At 46.7% G+C, this 12,159-nt stretch overlaps 1 protein-coding gene across 1 annotated transcript in view; it reads right to left on the bottom strand.

Moving 5' to 3' along the window:
- TM9SF2 (transmembrane 9 superfamily member 2) overlaps positions 1-112 on the bottom strand; it is a 23,990-nt gene extending 23,878 nt beyond the window's left edge. The window contains exon 1 of the mRNA XM_026038329.1: positions 48-112. Within this exon, the coding sequence (XP_025894114.1) occupies positions 48-112 (65 nt within the window). The remainder of the gene's footprint in view (positions 1-47) is intronic.
- Between the last annotated feature and the right edge of the window lie 12,047 nt (positions 113-12,159).

Below are 12,159 nucleotides of genomic sequence, written 5' to 3'. Positions count from 1 at the left end.
CTCCGCCCCGCCGCCACTTCCGGCTCCTCGCGCCGCCGACACGTCACCCAGCGCGGCGCGCGCGCCCGTTCGCTTCCGGGTAGCGCCGCGTCACCGCCCCCGCGGTCGCCATGGCAGCGGGARGAGCCCCGCCCCCTGCCGCGCGGGGCGGCGCCCAACGGTCGCGGGAGGCGCCCAACGGTCGCCAGTGCTCCCCCCCGTTCTGCGTGTCCCTGCTGCCCGGTTTGGGACCCTTTCTCAACGGTCTGGGATGTAATTCCAGTGTGTCTGGAATATATTTGTGCACCCTTAGAAACACAGACCACTGCCCTCCAATTAAAATAAAGCGAAAAAAACCCCACCTGTGTTGGTCAACGTTGCAGCATTCCCCATAGTTTGCTTATTTCTTAGGCTAGCTTTGTGCTCATTTCCTCCTTTCACAATGGGGCTTTGTGGGAGAAAGGATCAGTTTATTGACCATACCTGCCCRGCCTGCTCATACCCAGGGGCTAAGGGCAGCTGAGGGTTTTGCCATTAGTTGGGGATAAACATTTGCCATCTCTTGCAATGTGGAGCATCTCAGCTCTTGGGCCATGTAATGTATGCTTTACAAAGGTTCTCTAATTTATATATATATATGTTTACAGAGCTTATTTATTAAATTTTACATAGACTTAAAATGTAAGTTATTCATTTACTTGTCTCATTCCTACCTTTCTCATCCTATAGATACCCTAAGAGCACAATTAAACGATCAAGCCTTGTGACAAGCACAGCTTGAGAAGAAATTCCTGCTCCCTTGTCTTATTTAAAATTACTCGTGGTTAGGGTAATCAGGCTGCAAGAGACCCAAGTTCCGTGCCCCTTCTGCCACAGGGGAGTTCAGACGTATCTCCCATTTCCCAGGCTAATATTCCAGGCAAATTACTTCTGTGTGCTTAATTCCATTTCTTTGCATGTGAGACTATTTAAAAGCCTTTGCCCATTTAATCATCGTCTTCCTTGAGAACAACACGCCACAACCTAGGCAGTGAGTAGAAGGGGTGCTGTGTTTTATGAGCTGCTCAAATCCCTCGCCTTGCCCCCATCTTCTCGAGCGCACAACCTGTTGAGTCAGAAATTTCAGGATGTCTGTGGCTCCTGGTTGCTCCAAAGGGTTTTGCCGTGRACACGCTGTGATGCCACCTTCTCTCGGGCTTTGCAAAGGCAACATGAAAAGCAATYTGTGGGCTACGTTACAGCCCAATAGTAACTCTTTCCGAGCAGCTATAATGCATATAATTCACATGGCAAGTGTGAATCCCAGGCCACAGACCTTGGCATCCAGGTTGATCTGAGTAACAAAAAAGCCTTCTCTAATTGAGTGACAACTTGGTGGAAATTTTCATGAGAATTTCCCTTCTGTGGGTCTCCCCCAGCTGCGGGTTTTTACAGCCACAGGTTACAATTCAGTGGGTGTGATTMTAGCACCAGAAGAACAAGTACAACAGGTTTTATCGGCAGAGACTTCAAGAACATGCATGACAGCTTGAAATAAAACACAGGCAAAGTGACCATTTCAGACACTAATGGTTCAACGGAAGTTAGAACAAAAAACAAATGAGCCACAACAAAAAGGCAGATTTTTCCTGAGACATCCCTGCAGTAAGAGAAATATACCAATGTCAAATACAGAATCATGAGAAACTGCGGGAAAAGTGACAATCCTTGAAAACCATTGTCACCCTTTCTGCTATCTGAACCTGCTCTGATTACCCTTATCGTGGTTGTTCTCACCTCTTGCTGCTTAGCAAGGGGGCCTGCGAGGGGTGCTCCCTCCTCTGGGGGCTTCACAGCTCTTACAACCTCGTTCATTTTAAAAGCAATCTTATTTTAAAATGACACGTGGGGGCAGCCTCCCAGAATGGTCCCTGCTTTCCCGTAGGGCACTAAAGTGTGCCTTCCTCCTAACAGTGCCGCAGCATCCCAGCCATAGCCTGGTTTTCCTTGGAATAATTTGAATTTCTTGCTGCAGATGGTGCTTCTGCACATGATCGGAGGCTCACTTGTAGGTCCTGAGGGAGTATTAGCCCTGAAAGCTGAGGGGGCTTCTCCATAAGACAACGGCAGGGCAAGGAGCTGGAGGACCCCAGCTCATGACACACAAAGCAGGGAGTTATATCTTCTCTTACACTGCTTCATATAGGGCTAGAAATGTGCTCAGGGCTAAATTCAGCCCAGCCTTTTCCCAGGCCACGGAGCAGAGTCTTTGGAGAAATATGGGCGCCCAAAGGGACGCGGTGGTGCCTGGCAGCCTCCATAAAACCAGCTCCTGCGGGAGGGAGACGGGGAGAGCGGCACCAGCTAGTACAGGCTGCGCAGTTATGGCCTGGCCTTTCACGGCTGTGGGAGCAGCTGGATTTATGGCTCCTTTCAGCAGTTCCTATTTGTAGGGCTTCTGCGGTGTCTCTGGGGTGTTTTAAGCCCACACAGAAGAACGTGTGGCAAGATTGCTGCCTGCCCGGCCCGTGGCTGCCCCGTTTGGAGCAGCCCTGGTTCGGGCCACGCCAATTAGCTCCTTTGGCCCTCCATGGGTGACTGTGTAATTTTTGTTGACAGGAGGACCAATTACATGAATTGAAAAGAAACACGCGTCCATAACGGGGAAAGCAGGATACGCCTGTGGATGGAACAAAGGGGAAAGTTTTCTTTTTAYAGCTCTAACAAGCTCCAAATCAATTGGTTAGCTGTTCAGCAGCCCATGTGGTCAGTAGTTAATAATTTCACTGGGGTTCCAAGCTTAAATATCACTCTTGATCACTACTGTTACCTGAGAGACTTGAGGAATCTGGATACTGACCTATGCCGGAACGTGCTGGAATCGACCTCAATCAGTCAGGAAAGAAGGCTGGGAACAGTGAATCCTGCCTAGATACTCCACAACGAGTAAAGAATGTGTGTATTTTTTCCTACCAAAGCAGCCTGATCAGGTTCTTTGACAAAAGCTAAAGTGGATTTTCAGGAAAAAAAAAAAAAAAAAGAAAAAAAACCCAAAAATTTTGTTTCTGTAATTGTCTATATCAAACTGATTCTGCTTTACAAGTGGAAGTAGGCACACAGAGATAGCATCTGGTTATTATCGGTTAATCTGCGGTCACATTTCTCAAGTGCTCTTACCATGTACCCTTCTGTGGCATGACCTGCCAAGACCCACGCGCATGTGATCACACACTTTCATTGACAAAGATCTTCACTCATGTAGAGCGCCTCAGGGGGAATAAAACAAACTGCAAAAAAAAAGAAAAAAAAAAGAAATTCCCATTCTGAGAAAAATTCTGGAATATTAGAGAGTAGACGGCRGAGTTCAGGAGGAACCAATTTGTAATGTAGCTGTTAGATATATAGACAAGATTTGTAAAGGTTTTGAGGCAGTTGCGTCCTTTTCGTATGTCTTTTTTTTYCCCATTGATTTCAACTGGGAGAGAAGCATTGAAATAGGCTGAGGTTTCATTGTGCTGCTTAGGTGTTAGTTTCTGTGCTTGGATTTTTATGAGCGCTATGATGGTTATTTTTGCCTCATAGAAACATATTTGTCAGAATGATTCCTCCTCTAGGCCTGTACCCTACCAGATGTCTGACACTGCCCCATATTCAATCTCTAACGAGACCTATGCCACACTTCACAAAAGGCACCGCYAAGAAAGGAGGTTTCTTCCTAATGCCTTTAGTTACTGGAGTCTGAAAAACTGCAAGTTTTATTACAAAACTGAAGTTTGTATTCTGTACCTTTATCCCATTGCATCAAATGTGATATAGCTGCAACCATGACTGCACATGCAGAAGATGTGAGCCTTTTTAGGCTGCAAATATTTTAGTTTCAGGAACAAGTGTATGTTAGCTTGACAAGTAAACTATGAATCATGTGAAAAAAAAATCTGTTGTTTATTTGTGTTAGATCTGGACCTTTTCAGTATCTTGTGTTTCTCTCTCAGAGGAGAGGGTAGGTGGTGCTCTGTGTCACCAGGAGGCTCGAACCTGCTCCCTACACCAACCATCCCGAGGGAGGCACTTCCAAGAGCCCAGCAAGGGAGACTGGGGCAGGATGCTGCCCTGGTTGCACCTCTCCCTTGGGAACTAGCCCGTGCTGCCCTTGAACTGCTGGGAATCCCCAGCCAAAACTAGACACGGGCTGTCCTACGTTTTGCTGTGGATCGGGAAGGGGGGAAAAATGGGCAAGGGGAAGCAAAAGCAARACAGGCTGCAGCAAGAAGCAGATCATAAGTTAAACAGTAATGGTGATTAAATGTGCCCAGGTTCCATTGGGATGAATTTTACACTCAGAAGAACTTTGCACAATTTGTAAAAGTGCAGTGAAGTGTTATATTACTATGTTTAGAATACTCTGTAAGATGGGCACTGCTAGGGTAAAGATAGATAAAGATAAATTTTCTAGAAGATAAATTTCTTCTAGAAGAAGCTAGAAGATAATTTTCTAGGTCTTCAGCCTAAGGGAGAATTACAGTGGCTACTTTCGGGACAAGACACGACATTCGATTTGCTTGTTTTTCTGGAGTCTGCATTTCCAAATTTGAATGCTTTGGCTTTCTTTCTTTCTTTCTTTCTTTCTTTCTTTCTTTCTTTCTTTCTTTCTTTCTTTCTTTCTTTCTTTCTTTCTTTCTTTCTTTCTTTCTTTCTTNTTCTTTCTTTCTTTCTTTCTTTCTTTCTTTCTTTCTTTCTTTCTTTCTTTCTTTCTTTCTTTCTTTCTTTCTTTCTTTCTTTCTTTCTTTCTTTCATTGCCCTTGCTTCAAGCCTAGGAGTGACTCTCTGGATGCCGCTCAGGGCCTGATGCCACTTCCCTTCACTTGAGAGAAGTTGTCAAATTTGGCGTCCCAGGTCACAACCACAAAATCCATGAGTACGTTCCCAGCTTCTAAAGAATTTTCCTGCTTTGGAAAATACTTTGCTCAGGGAGCTGTTAAGCCCCCTTCGTTGGTGGCTCTGAACTGCTTCCCAAGCCTGGACCGGAGCTTCGCTCCGGGGGAATTTAGCTGCCGCCTGTGGCACATGGAGGTGATTGACGTAGGTAGGATGTGGCGAGGCCAYGTCAGGAACTCTGTCCTCGGTAACTGTTTGGGAAGCGACACTGTTCCGTGTAGCCCGTCCCTCTTGGAAGTTMTTGGGATAAGAGGTGGCTTTTTGTTTCCGTGAGTGCCCAGTGGCATTCAGCGCACGTAGCCGTACCGGACGATGTGAGCTGTGCTCCTCAATCCTGTGGGAAAAGCGGCTGGAAGGCTGCTGCCGGTGGGAAAACAATCACAAATGAGCAGAGGAGAGAYGGGAGTGCAAGCAAAGGAACTGCGAACTCAAAACAGAAGACATCGACCCACTCCAAAATTGGCAAATGCAGTCTTGTGGAAAGGAATTTTAATGGGAAAGGGAGCCCTGGAGAACCGACAGTTCCTCAAAAAGACACTGAAGATTTGGTGATGAACTGTGGGGCTGCAGGAGGTTCGTAGCAAGGATTGGGAGAGACCAGCATGGCTGCGTAAGATCTTTAACGATCCCGTGACTAAGGAAACGGCACAGTAAGTGCCTTCATTTTGCAGGTAGAAGTAAAGCCTTTAGCCATGTCCCACCTGGTGCTCTCACGAGCTCATGGGGGAAATGAGGTCTTCATTAACCCACCACGAAATGGGAGGCAGAAAGGAGGCAAGGGATCGGACCAGCATGTGGAACACACTAAAGGAAGAAAGAGGGAAGGAGAGGGAAGATGTCACAAAATAGACTTTTTTTTTTCTCCAAGAATAACAGCAACAAAAAAGGTCAAAATTAAGGATCTCTCCCAGTTTCAAAAGCCTTTGTCCTCTTTGCAATGACGTAGGGCCATAAAAGGAACCTAATTTATAGATCAATAGACACAAACTGATTCATGCTAATGAAAAGATTAGGAGTTGAAGCTCCTTGTTCACTTAAGYGAGCAAGATAGCAGCAACTACTCAAGATCCCTTTTCCATTCTGAAGAGCAAGATTTCCAAGTATCAAAAACTGAATGGCTTAGGAAACCAAGAGGTGCATTTTTCTAATGGAAAGACTCCAGGGTTTCTATAATAGACACTTTTTGTGAGCTCACTTCCAGAGGCTGTTTTAGTAATGCTATTTGCCCTCATTTGCAGCTAAATCTCTTTCTTAGGTGACCCCCGTTGCCCTTTGCAAAGTCATGTGTTAGGACTGATTAGATAATTTGGGAGAAAGACTGTATGTACCAGGAACAAGTGACTCTTCCATTGATTTTTTATAAAAAGATTTTCTTGGAGACCTAGCCATGCCATTACTTCATATGCTTTTAAAATTCTTATCAGCATGTCCCAATCATTAACAAAATTGAGACTACTTTGAAACTTAATCCACGTGATGATCAATGGAGCTAGGACGTTAAAGCTTAGTGTAACAGATTAGCTAAAAGAATTCTTCTCTCTTGGTGATTCTGTGTAATAAATTCACTGTAAATTAGAAGAATTTCCCAATTTATATCTTCCATACTTCCACCAAGGTAATAAATTTACATAGATTGCTACTTAATACACCATAATCTCTCTGGCTCATGACTGGTGGTTGGAAGCTTGATCAGATGTGAAGAATCAGTGTACATTATATTCATAGACAAGAGACAGAAATGTATGGAGTGTTTTGGTGAAAAGATAATGTCTTTCTTCATGGACTTCTCTCTCTGGAAATTGTAGTATTTTCCTGGGAGAATATCTTAAAAAAATGTCCATGCAGACATACAAGAACAGAAAGTAAAGGTTGTAATGAAAAGAATTTCACCTGAGGTGTTTGTCGGCTAACAAAGCAAATCTCAGGGTTTTTCTGAGAAAAAATATTTATAAATGCTYTCATGTGTCAGGTAGGTCTCTAAATCTTACTTTGAACTGCTGAGAAAGAGACATTTTTTCTCCCTTCTAGGGTTTGGATGGAAAGAAATAGAATGCAGTGACGCCAGGAGAAGAAACATTAACACAGACTGAAATCTTCCACCGCTAAGATTTTTATAGTTTTTGTTTGTTTGTTTGTTTGTTTGTTTTCCCTCAGATTAGGCACTGTCTTTATAGTATGGCTTTGTAATGCTCAAAAATATACACTGGTAGTCCTATCCTGGAACAGTAGCTCAAGTATGGAAAGGATAACTACTGTGTTGGCATTGCTGTGGCCAGAGTCTCCAGCTGGATGGCCTGTTCATGGATGTTATCCGCACTGTTCTCCCTTCGTATGGACGAGTGAATGCAGAAATAGCAGTCTGAGGAGYTGACCACCCACAAAAGAGAGCAGCCTGTGGAGCCGTGCGGACTGTGATGCCTCCTAAGGCTGTATTTGTGATTGGAACACGTTGTGCTCTGAAAGTTTTGCAAGCTAAAAACATAAAAGAAAAAGAGCAATTTGTGGTGACTTGACCTGTCAAGARTTAAGGATCTTGAAACAATTACACACAATCAAGAGATGACTGTGGCAGTGCTTCTCCTACAGGGAGAAAGCTTTATGAAGGCCACCTTTATGTTTGTGTTGCACATAGCTGGGCGTAGCACCCAAGCATTCATGGCTTTGAGTGGTATGGCATATTTGGATTTTCCTCTCCATGTGAGGAAGAACTTCTTCCCTGTGAGGGTGCCAGAGCCCTGGCACAGGCTGCCCAGGGAGGCTGTGGAGTCTCCTTCTCTGGAGATCTTCCCAAACCCACCTGGACGCCGCCCTGTGCCCCGTGCTCTGGGTGTCCCTGCTGGAGCAGGGGGTTGGACTGGATGATCCATAGAGATCCCTCCCTACCTCAACCATCCTGTGAGACCGTGTTTCTGTGACTGCAGCCTGTTACCCATCTGCTCATGCTCGCATTGCTGGTGGCCGCCGTCTCCTTAACGCTCTCCTGAACGCCGCTCTCATCACACACCTGCGCCGGCGAGTCAGCCCTGGGCCTCTTTCTGGTGCTAACACTGAGCACCAACCTTGGAAGCCTTAGGGAAGAGCAGCTCCCATGGATTGGGACATGCTCTAGTGGAAGGCCGGGGCCCTCTCTCTTGCTTTTTTCCCCAGTCTTCAGTTAAATAACGAAGCTTTCGTTCTTGACAAGCAGATGGGGAATTGGCCAACAGCCTGGATTTGGCTTCACTTAATAATCTCAGTCTACTCAGCTGTAATTAAAGAGACTTTTACCTCAAGAGAATACTAATCCTTCAGCTTCACCACCAAATATTTGCTTGCTGATATCTTTTATCTATCTATCTATCTATCTATCTATCTATCTATCTATCTATCTATCTATTCCGCAACATTATCACAAGAGAAAAAAAAAGGAAAAAAAAATGTAAGAAACAGCTCCTGAAGAAACGATATCCATGGGCAAGGGAAGATGGATATGAGGCCACTCATTAAAAAGCAGACTGCTTATGAGGAGGATGTTTACAAGCTTTTATCTCTCTATAAAATGGGCTGCTGTTTCAAGTACAAGTTATTCAAGGCATAAGGAATTTTTGTTTACACAGCGGAAATCTTTGTGCTTGTTAAAACAGATGAGCTGAGGAATTCCTAGGCAAAGATTACAAACTTTATGGGTGTCTGTTCCTCCAAGGGATTTGGGAGACTACCTAGAATTTTTATTGATTTGAAAAGTCTGTATTGTTATGAATGGATAAAAATGCTGTCAATAATAACCTGGCAAGTGGCATAGTATTTTATCATATGGTCATTATAACCACTTTGTTTTAGCTAGGATATGCCAACAAGGCTTTAAATATTAATCTTTTTCTTTGCCAGACCAACCGTCTGCAGCACCTTCTAACTGTTTASTTTTTTCTCCCTTGAGCATGACCATCACATTCAGTTACTGCATCATTGGGAAGAGGGACCAGTGCAGCAGCTCCCACGTGAGCTACAGGCAGGATGATAGGCTGAATCCACATGGGGACCCCGCACGCTTCCCTTCCGCTCCGCTTCCCCCTCTCCTGAAGACATCGCCTCGGGAAGGGGCAGACACTGGGCCACGGTGGGTGGGTGGCAGGAGCGGAGCCACCAMCTGGCACTGAGTAGCTGAAGTTTCCACGTCCAGCTCAGCTCCGCAGCCTGCTCCCTGCCGAGGGCCGGCGTCACTCGGACACGGACATGTTGGCCCCGTGCGGGCAGGCTGGAGCGGCCGTCACCGCCTCGCTTCTCCCCCTCGGTGCCTTCACCTTCCACCTGTGCGTTTGGTAGAAGAGCGGAGGCCAGGCCCTGCCTGCAGGCTCGCAGGTGTATCCTTCGTGCTTCTTCCTGCTTGGAAGTCCTGAATTTTGCCCATAGCAGCTGCACCCTCAGCCTGGCCTATCTGAGCATCCAGGTAGGACTGGTACCGCTGGCCAGGAGATGAGGAGTGTGCAGAAAGCCACAGGCTAGTGGCACGCTGGAGGGCTGTGTCCTCTCGCTCTCTAGGGCGACCTGTTTCTTGCACGTGTGGGAGCAACGTGTAACCGAATCGAAACCTCTGCCCCGGGGCCGGGAGCAGAGGGYGCTTGACGTGGTGCTCACGAAGCGAAGCCTTTGGTGCAGAGAACTGCACCGTGGCTCACAGCAAAGACGTGGTCACGGAGGGCACCACGCAAGCTCTTGCCCGTGGCAGTCGGGGCTATATTTAGGCTACTCTCTTAAGGAACAAAAAATACGAGAGAAAATAGCTGCCGGCTCTCTGTGTGCAGCGACTGCACTCAGTGACGCTTCCCAGGCAAGCAGCCGTGCCTAAGGCTGCCCCGAGGGCACGCGGCTCTGCTAGCCGGCTTTGGTGCTTCCCAATTCCCCTTTCCAATTAGCGGCCCCGCTGCCTGCCCTGCCGGGCTCCCGGCGCAGCCGCTGCCTGGGAGCTGTGGCTGCCCCGGAGCAGGAGCGGGAAACGGGGCACCGAGCAGGGCTGGGTATCAGCCGTCTAGTGGGCCTCATCTGGAAGTCCTGGAGGTTTCCTGCCTGCCCGAGGATCAAGTCACCTGAAGGAGGAATTCAGCAACAGCCCTTACCTGCATTGTGCCAGAAATAGCATTCCAACAGTTAGGACAGGGGCTCACCGGAGTGCCCTGGTGAGGGACGTGGTGGCTTGTCAGTCACTGGAGCCCAGGAGACACTAATCTCTTCCAAAAATGGCTCGGGTACAGCTGATCTTTTTTGGGCATGGAAATGCAGAGGGTGAGCCCTACTGCCCTATTTCCTTTGGCTGCACTGCTGTATCGTTAAAGAAGCTCAGGGGCCTTGTCTGTGTGAACCTAGAGATGCCGTGATMAAATGCAAAATCAAAATCATGATTCCAGCCACTGTGCCCTTGATGCGTTATTTTATCCTCATTACATTCCTGTTTTTCATAACATCTGCCTAAAATTATTCAAAGCTCCCGTGGCCCCTTGGCTCTCGAGTCAGCCAGCAGTGCTGCGGGGGTCAGTGAGCTTGCTGCTCTCCGCACTGCACCACCGGCCTGACAAAGGCTGTCTGGTGGCCTGCCTGGTGGAAAGGTTCCTCATCTCCGCATTTCTTAGCATAGGCAGGGACCTCTGAGAGCCTCACTGCATACTTTGCACCCAGGACTGTTTGCAACTAGGCCAGATTATGGCAGAACTTGTGCAAAATTGCTCATGGGGGGTGGATTCGCAATGAGGGGCCTGCAGAGGGAAATGAAGAAGAGCAAAAGGCTGTCATCTTCATTTCCCTCCTTCCCGAAATTCCCTGTTCCTGGGGCCRGGTTCCTAACCCAGGCTGGCTCTAAGGTGTTATTGCTGTGAGGTTAGAGTCAAGCTCAGACTGCCCCTCGAGGGAATAYGCTCTGCAATTAGCTCAGAAAAGAGGTTTCCAGAGGGACAAAACATTTCTCACCATGAGAAAGAGCTCCACTGAAGTGCCAGCTCAAAAGTAAATCTTATTTGAGTGGAGAACAAAGAAACTGCAGGCCAGGTTACAGTTTTTAATATCCTAGAGAACTCTTATTTATTTATTTATTTATTTATTTATTTATTTATTTATTTATTTATTTCTAAAAACAACTAAATGAATGTGAGCAAATGGGGAAGATCTAGTCTAGGCCTTGAAAGAAAAGAGGTAACAAACATAGCCAAGCAGCTATCCTGAGACCCCCGTGGCAAGCAATAATCTTGAAAAAGCCAGTGCAAGCTATGTTTTCAATTTATAAATTAAATGTATTTAAAATTTATGAACTTTGACTGCATGAGTAACTACTTCATTAGACTTTAAGGCTGCATGTTTCCTTGGCTTTTTTTCATGGTAAAGTAAAACACATTTCTAATAAACATGGAAAGAGATTCCAAGATAGAGTCACCACTTTTATGTAAAGGACCCTCCAGACTCATTAAAAGAGTTTACCACCTAAATAAAGCAAGCACATTGTAATTCTTGAACTCATAAACTTGGTAATATATATATAATATTAGCCTACGCTTACATGTACACCACTTGATATCGATGAACGACATACAGTAAGGGTTTTATTATACGGAAATTAGCATATAAAACTATGTTTTGGTAAGACTTAGTCGGTAACATGAACTCAAAAACCAGGAGGACCGGAGTTGGGCGCTGCTCTGATTTACCAAATGAGTACCTCTAATTATATGCAGATCYTTGGGGAGAACTCTGTGGTGCTTCAGCACCAAAGCATTGCCTGTGGCTCAAGATGCCCCATTTCCCTTGGTTTATGTCACTGGGACCCTGTCTGAGAGCTGGCACTGGGTGCTTGGAAGGAGGCACGGTGGTACCTTCGCGGGCACGGGCTCACCAAACAAGATGGCTGCTCTTGGGCCTGCCCCCACATACTTCCTTTTTGCCATGCGGCACTGGTGGGTCTGCAGCTGGAGACCAGTGTCCTGGTTTGGGACAGCCGCCCACTGCAAACAGGGTGTGAGGAAAACTGGAGGGGGACGGATGGGGACTGTCACGGTGCTTGGAGGCCTGGAGTGCAGGTCCTCTGGGAGAGAGGAGGGAGCTGGGCTTGTCTTACCACCCTCCTCATAGCTGCTGATCCTCAGTGCTAAAAGACCTGATGGTGTTTGGTGTTTCAKTTGGGCCTCTGGCACAACTTGTACAGCTTGGCACACACATGAGGCCTGCCAGGTCCTTCCCTGTCACCCGCACAGATGTGACATGGGGAGTGTCTCAACCAAAAGACCTGTCAGGCTGCTCCAAGGCAGC

The sequence above is a fragment of the Nothoprocta perdicaria genome, unplaced genomic scaffold (genome assembly GCF_003342845.1).
Source record: "Nothoprocta perdicaria isolate Ctin4 unplaced genomic scaffold, notPer1 scaffold_208, whole genome shotgun sequence".
Classification (NCBI taxonomy): domain Eukaryota; kingdom Metazoa; phylum Chordata; class Aves; order Tinamiformes; family Tinamidae; genus Nothoprocta; species Nothoprocta perdicaria.
This window is presented reverse-complemented; position numbering and strand designations above follow the sequence as displayed.